Below are 17,158 nucleotides of genomic sequence, written 5' to 3'. Positions count from 1 at the left end.
ACAGTTCCTAAAGGAGAAACTACAGGGTCAGGAAGGTACAGATGAAAACGTGCCCAGTGACACTAACACCACAGCAATGCAGAAAGCATGCATATCCCTAGCAGGACGAACCAGGAAGCAGAGGCTAAAAACTTAAGAGAATCTATATGAGACTATCAAAGCAACACAAAATGGGTATACAGTAGGTGCTCTGTGCCATCTCCTCTTCCTTTGTTTGCACAGTACAACAGTGGGATTTCATACACCTGGATAACGGCTTTTTTACTAGAGATCAGCGAGTCTCTCCTAAAATTACATGTGAAAATGTGTACATCTGAGCATCACTGAGGCAGATTTTCAAAGGAGTCCAGGAACCATAAAGGATGAAAAATCACTGCTATGGATACCTGAGCTAAGTGGCAGGCAGATAATATTTATGGAAACTGTCTCAAGACTAATGATTGAAATGACCATAGAGAAGTGTTTAGAGCAGAAACAAATTACAGAAGTGAGAATGTCTCTCTAATCAGAGCGATAACAGTAAATACAGTTGACAAGAAATTAAGAAGGCAAACCTGAAATAAGTGCTAAATTATTTTAAAATACTATTAAATTTAGTTTATATTTTGCTCAAAATTTAAATTGGGCATAAAAGAATGGCTGATGGAAGAGGCAGAGAAAAAGATTATGCAGACTGTTCCCATGTGCAGGGCTAAATTCACAGGGTTTTCTTGTGAACAGAATTCTATACTCGTTCTTTCTCTGAAAAAGTAAATGTAACTAAAACAGTTTGGTTTATGTTTGCACCACATCTTGCCCACAGATTCAACAGTAAATTTATATGTCCTTCAAATAAGAGACAGTGGAACCTTAGTAACTGTATTGCTGATACCTGAATTACTTTAGTGGCGAACCTTAATAACCAACGTGCTTTTGTGCATCATTTATTAAAAATAACTCTTTTATACTTACCACTCCACCCACACACCGATCTCTATTTCTTCTCATTATGTCTGTGAATTAAAAACAGAAACAACTTTTAGCAAATAGGTTGATTTCTGCAAATTCTTAAATTTTATTTTATTATTTTCTTTTTTTTTAATTGACGAATAGTCAGTTACAATGTGTCAGTTTCTGGTGTACAGCACAATGTCCCAGTCATGCATATATTCATTTTCATATTCTTTTTCATTAAAGGTTATTTACAAGATATTGAATATAGTTCCCTGTGCTATACAGAAGAAATTTGTTTTTAATCTATTTTTATATATAGTGGTTATCATTTGCAAATCTCAAACTCCCAAATTTATCCCTTCTCACCCCCTTTCCCCTGGTAACCATAAGACTGGTTACTATGTTTGCGAGTCTGTTTCTGTTTAAATTTTAAATGAGACTTTAGCTTTAACTCACCCAAAAATTCAGCATGTGAGTTTCGACAGTGAAGAAACATTGGTAATTTTGCTTGTTCTGACAGTTCAAACTGTTTTTCAAAATATCTGCATAATGCAAAAAAAAATTTTCCTCATCAAAAATTTTAGCATGAGAATAATTATGTCAAATGATTTTTTTTTAAAGAACTTATATTCTCTAAAAATCATAGACCAGAAATAGTTACTTCAGACATTTAAAACATACCAGGCCAAGCCAAAAGCTTTTAATTTCCTGAAAGGGATACTTTATTTTCTGGGATTGCAACATTATTTTTGGAAATGTTAGTTTTCCTATTACAACTGCTGGGTAAATGAGGTACCCTTTACTATTACTGACAGCTAGAAGTAAAGAGCTATATGGTTTAAGATTACAGTGATGGGGGCTGTTCTCCCAAATAACTACTTTTAACAAGCTTTCTTACTAGATCCCAAATGAAATGGACACCCTCCTATCACCCGTGGGATCCCTTCCTTTCAGCATGTGCTGGTGGCAGAAAAGACACTGCTAGCCCCTTGTCCCGAGAGCTGGCTGGGCACCTCCACAGGGAATCAACTCACTCCAATGAGAAGCCAGGCAAAGCTTTATACTCAGTGTTTTCTATGTGCTGTTATGTTCTATGTGCAAGTTACTGCTACAGAGCAAAAAAGGATTCCTTTAAATATTCAACACGAGAAGTTATTAAATAAATGAAAACAAAAACTGAAATACTCTTGTTTTTCAGGAAAATGAAATTTACATGATAAAATGGTAGTCCTGGCTCTTTTAAAGTACTTTATAAAAAGGTTTTTCAAGTGCCTCACCATTATCTCATCTGATCCTCAAAAAAATCCCCCGGAAAGGACAAGAGCTGCCGTGGGAGGGGTGTAAGACCTTGTCCAAGATAACAACACACAGGAGGCTTTCAGAGGAGCCTCTTCCGGCCCCAGCATGTAGTGACAGTACCCACAGAACACGACAGGGTGGGCATCCTGTATGACTTTTCATTTCAGCAGTGTTCTCTCCCGTTCTCTTTAATGGTCGTGTAGTTTAAGTGAAACCAGGAGTTACAGACAATAAGTGTCTTACTATTTTCTTAAGAGGTTCACCTCTTCTAGGCCCCTTAATTTGGGGGACCAATTTCTCTGTGTTTAACTTAAATCTCTTTTGCTGTGTTTTCCTGTATCTTATCTCCTTGAAGTGCAAGATAGCTGTTTTCCTAGAGTACCCTCTTTGTAAAACTCTTGAAAATGCTACATTTTAAAATTAGAAGTATATATGTACTTCTTAAAGACACAGTCATCCTAAAGTTGGTGGTCTATGGCTTTATTACCCAATGTTGAGGGTTTTTTTTTATTTTTTAAACAGATTCTGGTAGACTAGAATAAGCAAAAATATTTTTAGTTATAATGCTGAAACTTCACAGTGTTATGAAATATAAATGAAAATATGGAAGAAAAAATTATTTTAGTAATTACTGTTAGTCAACTATTTCTATAATCTCTAAAGTAATTCAGATGTCAGCATGTAAGTGTGCTCCAGTCATTACATAAGCATTCACTCTGTATCTGGCTTCTGGCTACACACAGCCATAAAACCAAGCCACAGATTTACAGAATCTTAGCGATCAGCTTGGAAATAAGCCTTCCTATCACAGTGCAGGCAAAAGCACAATTTATGAAAATACCATGTGTCCAAGCAGTGTGCCTACAGAATTTTATATTATCTGGGAAAAGACAGGTTGGTGTGCTCACGGTAGCTAGGCATCGTAAGAAAACCATGCGGTAAAAAATCATTCCTAATAATACAAACTGAGGACAACTGGTGCTTAGCATCAAGTGATTATTGTCTTCAAAGAAAAAACAACCCACCGTGGTAACTAGAAATAATAACATAAGGTAAAGGGCAGGAAGTGGCACCTATTAAGAGACTTCTCTGCTTTTATTTAGGGTTTTTAAAAATTCATAAATGAGAATCATTCTTCACTTGAGTTAGATTTGCTCATTTCAGCAAACCTATAATTTGCTTCTGCTTGTATGGCTGCTTCTTACATTTTAGAGTCAACAATAACTAAGGCCAAGAGCTTCAAAAATTCAGCTTTGGAGTGGCAGCTATCATTGCAGGCACACCCTGTTTTATTGCACTTCTCAGATACTGCGATTTTTACAAACTGAAAGTTCATAGCAACCCTGTGTCTACTGGCATCATTTTTTCCAACAGCATTTGCTCACTTTGTGTCTCCATGTCACATTCGGTAATTCTCACAATATTTCAAACTTCTTGTGTTTGTTAGGCTGATCTGTGATCAGTGATCTCTGATGTTACTATAGTAACTATTTCGGGACGCCACAAACCTCACCCATACGAGGCAGCGAACTTAATACTGTGTGTGTTGGGACTGCTCCACCTACTGGCTGCTCCGTGGCCTCTCTTCCTGTCCTTGGGTCTCCCCATTCCCTGAGACACAACAGTATTGAAATCAGGCCAACAACAATGAATGGCCTCTCACTGTTCTACATTAAAGGAAGACTCTCATGCCTCACGCTTTAAATCAAAAGACAGAAACATTTAAGCTTAGTGAGGAAGGCATATTTAAAGCCAAGACAGGCCAAAAGCTAGGCCTCCTGAGCCAATTAGCCAAGTTGTGAATGCAAAGGAAAAGTTCTTGAAGGAAATCAAAGGTGCTACTCCAGTGAACACACGAATAATAAGAAAGCATCCTTACTGCTGATATGGAGAAAGTCTGAGTGGTCTGGATACAAGGTCAAACCAGCCACAACATTCCCTTAAGCCAAAGAGCAGACCCTAATTAACTGTAATTCTATGAAGGCTGAGAGAAGTGAGGAACCTAAGGAAGAAAAGTGGAGCAGAGGTTGATTCATGAGGTTGAAGGAAAGCTGTCTCCTTAACAACAAAGTACAAGGTGAAGCAGCAGGTGCTGAGGTAGAAGCTGCAGCAGGTTATCCAGAAGATCGAGCTAATCTAACTCGTGAAGGTGGCTACACTAAACAGATTTTAGTGTTGTTTAGATGAAACAGCCTTCTGTTGGAAGAAGATGCCATCGAAGACTTTCACAGCTAGAGAGAAGTCAATGCCTGGCTTCAAGCTTCAAAGGACAGGCTGACCCTCTTGTTAGGGGCTAATGCAGCTGGTGACTTTAAGTTAATGCTCATTCACCACTCCAAAAATCCCAGGTTCTCTTAAGAATTATGCTAAATCTACTCTGCTGTGCTCTATGAGCAACAAAGCCTGGATGACAGCACATCTGTTTACAACATGGTTTCCTAAATATTTTAAGCCCATTGTTGAGACAATGCTCAGGAAAAAAGATTCCTTTCAAAATGTTACTGCTCATTGACAATCCACCTGGTCACCCAAGAGCTCTGGTGGCGACGCACGAGATTCACACTGTCTTCATGCCTGCTAACACAACATTCATTCTGGAGTCAGTGGATCAAGGAGTAATTTTGACTTTCAAGTCTTAATATTTAAGAAAAACATTTTGTAAGACTAAAGCTGCCATAGATAGTGATTCCTCTGATGGATCTGGGCAAAGTAAACTGAAAACCTTCTGGAGAGGATTCACCATTCTAGATGCCACTAAGAACGTTTGTGATTCATGAGATGCGGTCAAAAGATCAACGTTAACAGGAGTTTGAAGAAGTTGATTCCAACCCTCATGGGTGACTGTGATGGGTTCAAAACACCAGTGAAGGAGGCAACTAAAGATGTGATGGAAACAGCAAGAGAACTAGAATTAGAAGAGGAGCCTGAAGGTGTGACTGAATTGCTGCAGCCTCATGATAACACTATGATGGATGAGGAGTTGATTCTTATGGGTGAAAAAAGAAAGTGGTTTCTTAAGATGGAATCTACTTCTGGTGAAGATGCTGTGAAGGATGTTGAAAGGACAACAATGGATTTATACTATAATATAACTTAGTTGATAAAGCAGTGGCAGGGTTTGAGAGGACTGACTCCGATTTTGAAAGAAGTTCTACTAAAATGCTATCAAATGGCACTGCAATCCCACAGAGAAATCATTCGTGAAAGAAGAGTCAATCAACGCAGCAAATGTCATTGTTGTCTTATTTTAAGAAACTGCCACAACCACCCCAACCTTCAGCAAACACCACTCTGATTAGTCAGCAGCCATCCTCACTGAGGCAAGACCCTCCACCAGCAAAACGATTATGACTCACTGAAGGCTCAGATGATGGTTAGCATTTTTTTTTAGCAATAAAGTATTTTAGATATAATACTAGTGCACACTTAATAGACTACATTTTAGTGTAAACATAACTTTTATTTGCACTGGGAAACCACAACATTCATGTGACTTGCTTCATCATGATACTCGCTTTATTGTGGTGGTCTGGAACTGAACCCACACTATCTCAGAGGTCTACCAGTAATCTGGATTGAGGCAAATCCAAAAGACCCAAAGCGTTCGACCAGTGTACCTTAACCCACAGTGCTAATCGTCCTCTCAGCTAGCTGATGGCAAGGAATGCTTCCATCTCATCTCTGAGGGTCCCTAAATCCCCAAATGCTTATTTTGAAATTTTGTCTGATATGTAATTTACAAAAAAAAAAAAAAGACCTGCACAGCATTAACATTCTAAAGCCTCAAGAAAAATGCCCAAAACAAATTCCTCCCACTCAAGTGAAGAGTGTGTCGAAGCATAAACTGTATCCTGCTATATATATATATATAGTTTTAAGTTCTAATCTTAAGATGATGGTGAGGTATCAGAGCAGTAAAAGAGAACTGAAACTATCAACGTTTTCATTTAACACACACATACACACACCAGGTTTAAAGTATTTAGGTTGCATTTTAGAACCAGTTTTAACTCAACTGGTTGAAAAGTCATGTGGGCAGGAAATCCCGGGGGACGCTGCCACTGCCCTTGATGGTCACACCACACAATCTGTTTGCCTCACGAGGCTCATCTTGGCCAAAAACAGATAAGAAAGTGGAGGAATTATGATCTGTGGGCTTAACCAAAGGAACTATGACAGACAACTGTTTTTCTACTTAAATGTGAATATGTGAATGTTTAAGGTTAAGTGAGCTGACCTACATGATATCCAGGAGAGACATAGAGATTTAGTAATCCTGCCAGTAATCAAGTTAATATCCCTGAAAAACATAGCAAACAATATGCCACTAATTAAACAGCTCTGAAAGGGTTTGATAGCTGAGAGGCCTGAAGGAAAGCATCCATCGAACACTACTGTAACCCATCCTGTTAACTGGTCATGGTCCCTCACACTCCAGGAATTCTGGAGCCGGAAGCCCAGGGCATGACAGGCTCACAGGCCAATGTGCTCCTTACTACAGGCACTTTCCACTGGACCAGGCATGCGGGGCTGCGTCTGGGGGCATGGGAGGGAGAGGGAAGCACACTTCTGCCATGTATAATTTTAACAGCCCCCTCAGGCCGTCAAGTCACTGGCTTAATCCTATGACAAAAATGGTTAATTATTAAATATTATGAGAAAGCTAGATGATACCTTAAGAGAATTTGATTCAGACGCCTCCTTCATGTGTAAGAAAACAAGCAGGATGGAGGGCCATTTATTCTTAAATGGCTGCAGGGCAGGTATTATTATCCCTTACTCTCAGCAGTTTCTGGCATATATTACTCCATAAATTACTTGCTGAGTGGATGAATAACTAAATTAGTCTCCTTTAGAAGCTCATTACCATCTAGTAATTAACACATTGTTTCTGAAATTCAACAAAATGCTCATGTCTTAAGCCTATGCCCTAATTTTTCTTTTCAGCCTTCAGCACTACCCACCAGGCACTCCAGGTAACAGCTCCAGGCAGTGGGTTTAGGAAGTTCTGAGGCGTGTGAGCTTTGGCATTTTCTCAGAAGCCACCACTCTCAACATGGCTCCTATGAAAGGATTCTAAGGTTCCAAGCTGATAATATCCAGTACCCAGCAGGAGTAAAATATGCTTAGCTTTGGTGACTGATCCTATAATCTCTCTTTAATATTCTTGCTCTTAAACCATATGCCCCACGACTGAATTTCATTCCTTTTATTGGAATGGTTCATGTATGAATGCACTTACTATTAAACAATAAAACGAAATCAAAAGTCCCTATCATGTAAAACTCATCCCTATTTCTACTACTAAAATCAAATTAGATGGTTAAATAATTAGGGAACTAGATACTTTCATCCCTTATGCTTTCACTTACCTTCTGATATACAGAGGGAAAAACAAAATATCCTGATGCTTAATCCAACTACATTCTGAACTGATAAAAGCTGCTTAAAAAAAATCACTCTTTTACAATACTTTCTAAAGACAATAAATTTCCTTACTTGAGCTGAGTATCTTTCGAACAAAACTGTAGTCGGTCAAAGTCTTCAAAAGATAAAAAAGAATCAATAATTACTCATGACTTGTACAGAACAAATCAATTATTTTCAAACAAAGTCACTCTACTGGGATAGGTTGGCACTTACCAAGTCCACATTCCCCTATTGCTACAACTTTTCCCTTGTTGTTTTCAGCAAGATTTAGCAACTCCATTAAGTACAGATCAGGGTCATTCTTTTCAAATTCATCACATCTTGTAGGATGACACCCAACTGTACTGAAAAACATATCTAGCACAAAATAATGCCTTAGGGTTATTTTCAAAATATCAAAAATTAAATATTTATATTTAATATGCAAATATAATAGAATATCATATAATTTCAGCTGGCCAATTTTTTTTTTTAACAATAGACATAAACCACTCAAATTACCAGAATTGCACTGGGTTAATCACATAAGAATTTTTGGAATACTTTAACAAAGTAGGACATGAATATGAAAACTGCCTTAATGTATTAGTAAAAATAATTAATTCAACTCTTTCCAAACCTCAGTATTTACTGAGACTTTTGAATGGAAAATGAAGTAATTTCTTGTAAGATGAAATGTCATTACCTAATTTTACCTTTAATATTCACTGTTCACATGACTGTCATGTTTCATATATTTAATAGAACAGTTAAAACACATTCCTTCCCCTTAAAAAGGGTAAAGCAGAGGTGGAAGGAGGATTCGGTTTTCTAATAAAAAATAAAGCTCACTTATTTGGAGGTCATACTTTGCTAGTTTTAATTGCATGGAGCACAAATGTGAAGTCAAAAAGGGCTTCTGAGTGGCTGAAGGCACTTGCACCTGGCCCACGGGAGAGGCGTGGTGGCTTCCTGGGCTCCCACACAGATGCTCACAAATAAAAGGAGGCAGAGCTTTTAAAGCAGTGACACAGCAGCTACACGGAAAGAAGTAGAAGAGGGTCGACAGTGGAGATCTGAGAACTTTTAAAAGCGTATCTGTTTGGGGATAAAAAGTACGGAGGACAATATTCTTATATACATCAAAAGCTTCTGGGAAGATGATTATTTTTATGACTTTAATCACTGAGAAAAAGTGTCAGTGGATTCTGAAGAGAAGTATGCATTTTAGAAAGACTTCCATTAAAAAACAGCTTTTAATGAGTAAATCAGTATTTTGAAAAATAACATGGAATGCCTAATTCTTCACTAACACAGGAAGCATGGTCCCCACCCCTCCCTGGCAATAACAAATAAAAAAAAAAAAGGTTAAGTAAATGAATGCCAGATAAAGGAGGTGTTTTATGTAACTAGGATTCTTGTAGGATTCAACCCCATAACTTTATGGATTTTAAATAAATGCAAATGTATGAATATAATGTAAGCATATGAGGGATTATATATTATATTATTACTTGCATTCCTGGGGTCTTGCACGGTGGCTGCACAATAAATATTTAATAAATGATCTTTCACAGTATTAAGTTTAAAAAGAGCAACTCAAATCTTAAACACATGACAACACATACACAAAAATTGTACACTAGGAATATCTGAGGTTAAATTCTATGCCTAGTGAACTTAATTCTCATTAACTGAAATCTTAAAATAATCATTATTAAATACGAGGGTCTTATCAAGCATCTGATATGCCAGTTGGCATTTTGAATTTTTTCATCTTAATCATGTTCCACTGAAATCACTCTATTTTCTTGTTGTTTCTACAGTCACGATCCATTGTATTTGTACCTGAGGCAGTTTTCAGAAAGACTTCTTCAAAATAACTTAATTCTTATTTTTTTTTTTGGTAAAAGTAATATGAGGATACCATTTGTTTGTGCCAAATGCAGAGCATCTTTACTGTCTTGTAGATTTCCACCTGTAATCATAAACTGAAACAGAAAGAAATAAAATAAGCCCACTTTAACAGGGTGTCACAAAAAGTTTCCCAAATGTGCCTTCTTGCTGCTTTTTTGGAGAATGCTTCTCTTTACTCTCTGACTGTCACACATCAATCCTTTAAAATTCAGCTGTAAAACCACCTCCTGTGTAGAGTGGATCTTGACTACCCACTCCATGTGCATGCGCGTGCGTGCACACACACACACAATACACGGAGTTTGTCACACTTTCCTACTAAAATGTATCCACATGTCTGTCTTTCCTATTAGACCATGAGTTTCTTAAGGACAGAGATCACATTAGGAAAGAATAAACAACTAAAGATCTCTGAATTTAGAATTCTGTTCATCTAAATTAGAGATTCAAGTAGGAGGAGGGTGTAGCTCAGTGGTAGAGTGCATGCTTAGCATGCACAAGGTCCTGGGTTCAAATCCCCAGTTCAAACCTCCATCAAAAGTAAATAAGTAAACCTAATTACCTCCCCCCGCAAAAAGACAAAAAAAAAAAAAAAAATAGAGATCCAATAACGTTGACGTAACAGTTCTCCAAGTGTGGTCCTGGACTCCCAGGGGATATGTGAGGTCAAAGCTGTTATCATAATACTAAGATGCTATTTGCCTTTTTCACTGTCACCCGTCATGCGTGTGCAGTGAGGTATTCCAGAGGCTACATGATGTGTGACATCACAACAGACTGACTGCAGAAACAGATACGAAACCTCAGAGGTCTTCTAGTAAGCCAGACATTAAAGAGATATAAAAAAAAAAAAAAGTACACATTCCACTCATGTCACTGAATGTTTTTGGTTTAGAAAATACTTTTCCTAAAAATCTGCTATCTATGTTATATAATGGTCTATTGTTATTTTAAAATGAATTAAGGAATAGATACAGTTGACCCTTGAACAACATGGAGGTTAGGGGCGCCACTGAAAATCCACGTATTACTTATAGTCGGCCGTCCATATCTAGGGTTCCGCATCCACGGATTCAACCAACCTCAGATTACATGGTACTGCAGTATTTCCTACTGGAAAAAAATCTGTGTCTAAGTGAACCCACAGAGTCCCAATCCGTGTTATTCACAGATCAACTGTATTTTAAATTTTTCTCAGTTTTAATTTCTAATGGAATACATATCAATAGATAAAACCCACATGAAAGCTCTGTGGAGTCCTCAATAATATAAAAGAATATGGAGGGGTTCTGAGACCAAAAGTTTGGAAATCACGGGATTAATGTATATGGATAAATTCTTTGCAAGGAAACACATAGCTCTTGGCAAAGAAGCACCGTTACAGAGATGGCCATCAGAGTCACCACAGTCAGAACACCACCTCTGCTCATCTGCTAAAAGGAAAATGTCACTCAAGAGCCGTGCTGATGACAACTGCCGAGGCAGTGCTGCTTAAGCGCACTGTCTTCTGAAGAAGTGATTTAAACACACTGATGTGTATTTTTTAAAGCATACTTCTAGAGGCTCACTCAGCTAAAGTGAAGAATTCATTCTAGGTACACACCTAAAGAGACAACATACAAAACACAAGAGATGGTGCAAATGATAAACAGACATTTTCAAATAGTGACAAACTTCTAATAGGATGGAAAATAAGTATCTATTTAGGGAACACAGAGTCATAATGAAATCCTCAACTGCTTGTAAAACATGGCATATAAGACACTAACAAAAGTACCAGGAAAACTGTTGTTTACTAACATTACCTAATTTAAGATCAGGATCCCAAATCCAGTATTTCGATTATGTAAAATAGTTTCTAATCAAGGCTACCTTTAATTTTACCTGTAACTTTTCCAAATAGATGAAAAAGTAAGGACAAGACTAGGGGACATAATTTCTTCTCCCAGTTTACAGTGATGGTGATGGTAGCTTCCACCGTGAGCATAATAAAGGCTGTTCACTTTATGCCAGGTTCAATACCAAGTGCTTTGCATTCTATATTTAATTTAACCCTCATGACAACTCTACTTATTAGGCATTACCATCCTTGATTTAGGGATGAGAAAACTGAAGTCTAGAGAGACGAAGCACCCTAGGTTACAAAGCTGTGAAGAATGAAGCTGGGGCTGGAACCAGGTTTGTGATGCCATAACCGTGGTTTTACTCACTACCACATAACAGCAAGGTGCTGAATTAAATTTCAATTTGGAACCATGTCCAAGTAAATTTCATTTCAGTTCTGTCATTCCTAAGTCTGTGTGTATGTCCTTATAAATGTTAAGATTAAACTATACATGGATGACACATGAAAACTGTACACGGAAAAAATGTCTCCTGCCATATCAGTAAACAAAGGATGTTGTGGCCATCAAGCCATCAGCCCCTGTGGCTGCCCCTGACTGTATACTCCGAGGGCATTTTGGTGGAGAAAAATGGATACTGACCTTAGATACTTAAGGTGTATATCAAAGGAATGATTTCAATGAGCCCAGACTCTTGCATCTTCCCATACATAGAAAACTGCTAAATTCATTAATTTGAGATGTTTAGGGTTTTTTTCCTTTAATTAGCAGTAATCTTTTGATGTTCCACTACCTGGTTTTTTTTTTTTTTTTTTTTTGAAAAATCCCTGTATATCCTGCGTCCTCCCTTATCTCTTTGGAGCAGTCCCTCAGAACCATCTGAGAGGCTGTCTCCTGGGCTTAAGTCCTTAGCAAGTCTTCAGAATAAAACATGATCCTCAACTTTAGGTTGTGCAATTTTTTCAGTTGACAAAATTTAGGAGCTTGGTATTTCCGAGTTTGCAGAAAAGCATTTTATAAAGTGATTTACCAAGCAGAGAATTACCACATAATGAGAAGTTAATGTTGTAAACTTTTATCCTCTTACTACTTGTGAATAAAAACTAATACAATTTTAGAGTCGGTGACTGCAGAACTCATTTAGTCAACACTATCACTTTTTAAAACTGAGGTTATTTAACTTAGAAGCAGTAGCTGCTAATGTCCTGATAACCACACTATGGAATTTAATCTTATTTCTTGTGTACATGTATGGGCTAGCTTGCTTTAAAAAAAAATACTAATTAAAAAGAAATTACCTATTCAAAGAATTTGACACAACTAAAATTCATTTGCTTACAACTCTCTAAAAGTAGTAGGAATTCTCCTGATAATCAAATTATTACCATAAAAATTAATGTGTCCTCTCAGTTATTTGAAATGTTATACACTGTAAAAGCTAAACTTGGTGACAGATACATTGTCTTTTTGATGATTGCCTACTTCTAACAAATGCTAAATTATGTTACAAAATTTATTAAAAGTTGCCTCTTAAGAAGCCTGGTAATTCAAATGGGTTTTAAAAAACTTTTTCAAGGAGATTTTGCCATTTACTACATTTCTCATCAAATGGAAGAACCACCCACAGGGTCTATGTCACTTAAATCACTGTGAACAGAATATTTTGATATTTTATTTCATTAACTTGCTAATATTACATGTTGACAATACATATTCAAGAAGGCTGAGTGGCATTAGCCCCTTCTCTTCTATTCTACAGTATTTTAAGCAAAATTCAGTTTCTTAAAAAAAAAATCATAAAGGTGACAAAAATGAAATGTTACCTTTTTAACACCAATCTGAACAGCTCTCTCTATTACATCCTGTAAGTCATCTGTAAGATGAACACCACATTAAGAAAACCTGATAAATAAAAATTCACTTTCCTATAATTTAATTATCCTTTATTGAAAGAAAAATACATAGAAACAATCACATTTACTAAATTAAAGTCAAATCCATACTATTTCATGAGTGTTTATCATATAATAAGAACAGACCCAGGAATACCTTAAAAAAAAGAAATCCATATAAGGCAAAATAGATGAATACTTATCCATTGTATTTTTATTCTTTTGACCATAACAGGGAAGAGTTTGTTTGGCTTTTATGCACATGGTTATCTAAAGTTCTATATGCAAAGTTATACATTTCTACAGAAGTTTATAAGAAGGGCTTGTTAACACTTTTACTAGGTGTTTTATAAATGTTCATGATCATGGTTTACCAATACAGCTTATATGCGTTTCATTTTGTTTATAGTTTTATTCAAGATGCATAATAAATCCTTTAATATTTCAATTGTAAGAGTACATTAAGCTTTTTTTTTTTGGATTAAGCTTTTTATGATCTCCCTTGAGGCAGAAAATCTGTCTTCATAAAAAAAAATTGTTTACTTTAATAAAGAAACATTTACCTTGGTGCTTTTGAACCCCTCTGTAAATTCCTCTGAACATAGGATCTGTCAAGTTGATACCGATATCTATGGAAAGCAAAAATAAAATCTCTAATCATTAAGAGCCTCCATTTGAATCTTTTACTTTAAATTAAAGGTTCTTTTACTAACCTTTTCATTCACACCTTCACTCACTCAAACAAAATCTAAGCGCCTACTGTTTGTCAGTCACTGTGCTAGACACCTGGGATACAAAGAAAAACAATGAAAGGTCTAAGTCCTGCTCTCAAGAAACTCACTGCAGAACTGGGAAGGCAGACTTACTAACAGACAATTAAGAATCACACGTAGACACTGGCACTGGGGGACACAGAGGAGGACCACCCAACTTAGTCTGGAAGTTAGCCCAGAAGAGTCTTCCAAAAAGAAGGGATCCTCGAACTGAATCTTAAAGGATGAATTACTGTTACTCAGTAAAGACAGGAAATTGCGGATAAGAGGAAGCTGGAGCAAAGCATCCCAGGCTCGAAACAGCATAGCGATCGTGGAGAGCCACAGGCCGTTCTGTCAGATGGAGAGAATGTAGGTAAGGGAGTGGCCAGAAAGGGGCAGACTCAGCTGTTACAGACGCTTGTATCAGATGCAGCAAGAAGCACTGATGGCTTCTAAGATCTGTATTCTGGACATTTCATTCCGGTGTCTTTGCGGAAGGTGATCCCTGCCTTCCAGGAATTTACAGTCTATATGGAAGCTACAAATACAATTTGGGATGTAATAAGCTAGACTGTAAGCAACACAAGGGAAGCAATGCTTTGCATCTTTATTGCTGTATCGTCAGAACCTAGCAAAACCGTTAGCATATGGTAGGCGCTCTATACACTTAAGTCTGTAAATAATTATTTTACAGCTTTGTGCGTGGGAGCACAAAGAAGTGGCAGTAACAGTTTGCAATTTAAAAACTCCTGTCAGAAGTATGCCTACTGGCAATAAACTAAAAAAAAAAAATTAAATCCTGTACAAACATCAATTTCTAGCTTGAAAAACAGAGGTCATGACAGAAATTTAAAACAGCAAAGTGGAAAATCACTACCTCTGCTCAGGGGGGAATATTGAGGGATTCATTCATTCAGCGGCATGTAACATCACCACAGGGCAATCAGACAAATTCAGAAGACAGGACTTCTGGGGGACAGCCAACCAAGCTGCTTCTGTAAGACAGTATCATGAAAAAATGCACCAGATCAAGGGGTTGGCAAGCTATGGCCTGTGAGCCACTGCCCATTTTTGTTTGCTCTGAGCTAAGAATGGTTCTACATTTTTAAATAGTTGAAAAAAGAATCAAAATAGTTTTTACAACATGTAAAAATTTTAAGAAACTCAAGTTTCAGTGTCCAAAAAGTTTTATTTGAACTCATTTGTTTACATAGTATCTACGGCTGCTTTTGAGTGACAAGGCCAGAGCTGAGTAGTGGCAATAGAGATCATATGGGCTGAAAAATTAAAAAGTATACACTATGTAACACTTTAAGGAAAAGTTGGCCATCCTCTGTGTTAGATTAAAAAATTGTAAAGGACACTCAAACGCCTGGCTCTGGACTGGATACTGTTTTGGACAAGACCACCTTACAAAAGAGGCTCCAGAGAGATCCCTCAGCCTTCCCACCATGGGGCACACAGGGACAAGGCACCAGCTGTGAACAAGGAAGAGGGTCCCCACCAGAACACAATCATGCTACCACCCTGATCTTGGACTTCCCAGCCTCCAGAACTGTGAGAAATAATCTTCTGTTGTTTCTCCTGTTGTTAATAAGCTATCCAGTTTGTGATATTTTGTTATAAGTCCCAATGGACTAAAACAATCTATGGTATCACCTTCTCTCCCAATCTGTATATACCAAGTAGGGGGATTTCATCTTTTACCCTCTTGAGCCTGTGCACTCTCCTCCCTCTCCACTATTATCCACTCTAAGCAACAACTCTGACCTGAATGCTACTCTGGCCTCTTTCCATTCTGTTCTCCACCTGACCCAAGGTTTCTTTTCATTCATAAATCAGATATTGGTACTCTTAACTGTCACCCTTGATACTCACATCCTTAACACAGTATGATCTCAGCTTTGCAAATCTCTAGCTCATTCTATACTGTTTTCCCTCCTGCCTCAGTCCCCTCCCCATTTCTCTCTACTCCAGATCCACTGGTCTTCTTTCAGTTCCTGAAAAGTGCCATGCACCCTTCTGCCACAGGATGTTTGCAGAGGCTCTTCTGTTTGGAACTTTCCCCTGCCTTTCTTTGCCTACTTAACTCAGTCTTTCAGAGCTCAGTCCAAGTGTCACTTCCTCAAGGAAGCCTTTTCTGACCTCCCAGTCTAAGTTTTGTTCCTCACCAAATGCCCAGAGAACCATGTTCCTTTTCTTCAGTGCCCTCTTCTGTCACTGTGGTAAATAGTCACCAGTCCACTTAAAAAGCTGTTTGTCTCCACCACTAGACTGTGACAGAGCTTCTACCCACCGAGTCCTAGCATTTTAGCATACCAGGTAGCACATAGTAGAGATTCAGTAAATATTTGTAGAATGAATGAATGAATGACCAGGTTGCCCAAGGGAATCCAAGACAAAGAATAGAAAATAGGGTCCATAGCAAAATGGAATGGGTAAGAGATGGCCAGCAGCCCCAACCAGCCTGCTTCTAGGGACACAGGGTAGGATCAGAATCCTGTTAAAAGAACACGACTACAGATAAATCCTAGACCCTAAGAGACCCCAGCTGGCTGGCCCCAAGAGGTAGTTATGTTACTAATTACTGTCAGCTGCTCTCTCACCGGCTCACTTGCTGGGAATAGGAGCAGAGGCTACTAGAATGGGAATCATCTAAATCTGTGCATCTCAAGCTAGCAGTGTTCCAGAGGATGTGTAACAGCTTGAGAGTCCCTCGAGTATCAATTTCACTCTGGAAGATTTAGAGGATAAGATATCTTTTAACTTAAAAAGGGCAATATATTATTTCAGAGATAAACACAAGACAGCCAAGGAAATTTTGTAACTGCATCAAGATTTACACACCCCTGGGTTATACTCCAAGCTATGCCCGTAGGTGAACTTTGGTGGGTGAGTTTCAGAGCAAGGATGGGCCAACACTGAAAAGGGAGCTTCCACTGAAAAGGGAATCTACATCCCAAGTTCTATCACTCTGCAATGAGTAAGCACAGATTCTTACTGCTAGTCAGACTGTGGATATAACCACCTGTGGCAAGATACTCAATGTCACAGAAATTAGTCTCGATTATAACCTAAGACACAATACTGAAGTGTCCTCTAGGAAAGA

The 17,158-nt window shown here is 37.8% G+C and overlaps 1 protein-coding gene across 9 annotated transcripts in view; it reads right to left on the bottom strand.

Moving 5' to 3' along the window:
* The window catches only part of TATDN1 (TatD DNase domain containing 1), a 30,312-nt gene that overhangs the window by 10,212 nt on the left and 2,942 nt on the right, over nt 1-17,158 (bottom strand). For 2 of the 9 annotated variants that reach the window (XM_031439601.2, XM_064476856.1), the window contains 8 exons: nt 13,858-13,923; nt 13,226-13,275; nt 9,569-9,632; nt 7,876-8,019; nt 7,732-7,774; nt 4,753-4,806; nt 1,390-1,475; nt 952-992 (listed from right to left, as the gene is read on the bottom strand). In XM_031439601.2, the coding sequence (XP_031295461.1) occupies nt 952-992; nt 1,390-1,475; nt 4,753-4,806; nt 7,732-7,774; nt 7,876-8,019; nt 9,569-9,632; nt 13,226-13,275; nt 13,858-13,923 (548 nt within the window). Of the gene's footprint in view, nt 1-951; nt 993-1,389; nt 1,476-4,752; nt 4,807-7,731; nt 7,775-7,875; nt 8,020-9,489; nt 9,633-13,225; nt 13,276-13,857; nt 13,924-14,007; nt 14,081-14,926; nt 15,045-17,158 lie in introns of those variants that run through there. The other 7 variants (XM_031439602.2, XM_010988774.3, XM_064476857.1 and 4 more) reach the window with 6 other exon arrangements.

The sequence above is a fragment of the Camelus dromedarius genome, chromosome 20 (genome assembly GCF_036321535.1).
Source record: "Camelus dromedarius isolate mCamDro1 chromosome 20, mCamDro1.pat, whole genome shotgun sequence".
NCBI classification, from domain to species: domain Eukaryota; kingdom Metazoa; phylum Chordata; class Mammalia; order Artiodactyla; family Camelidae; genus Camelus; species Camelus dromedarius.
This window is presented reverse-complemented; position numbering and strand designations above follow the sequence as displayed.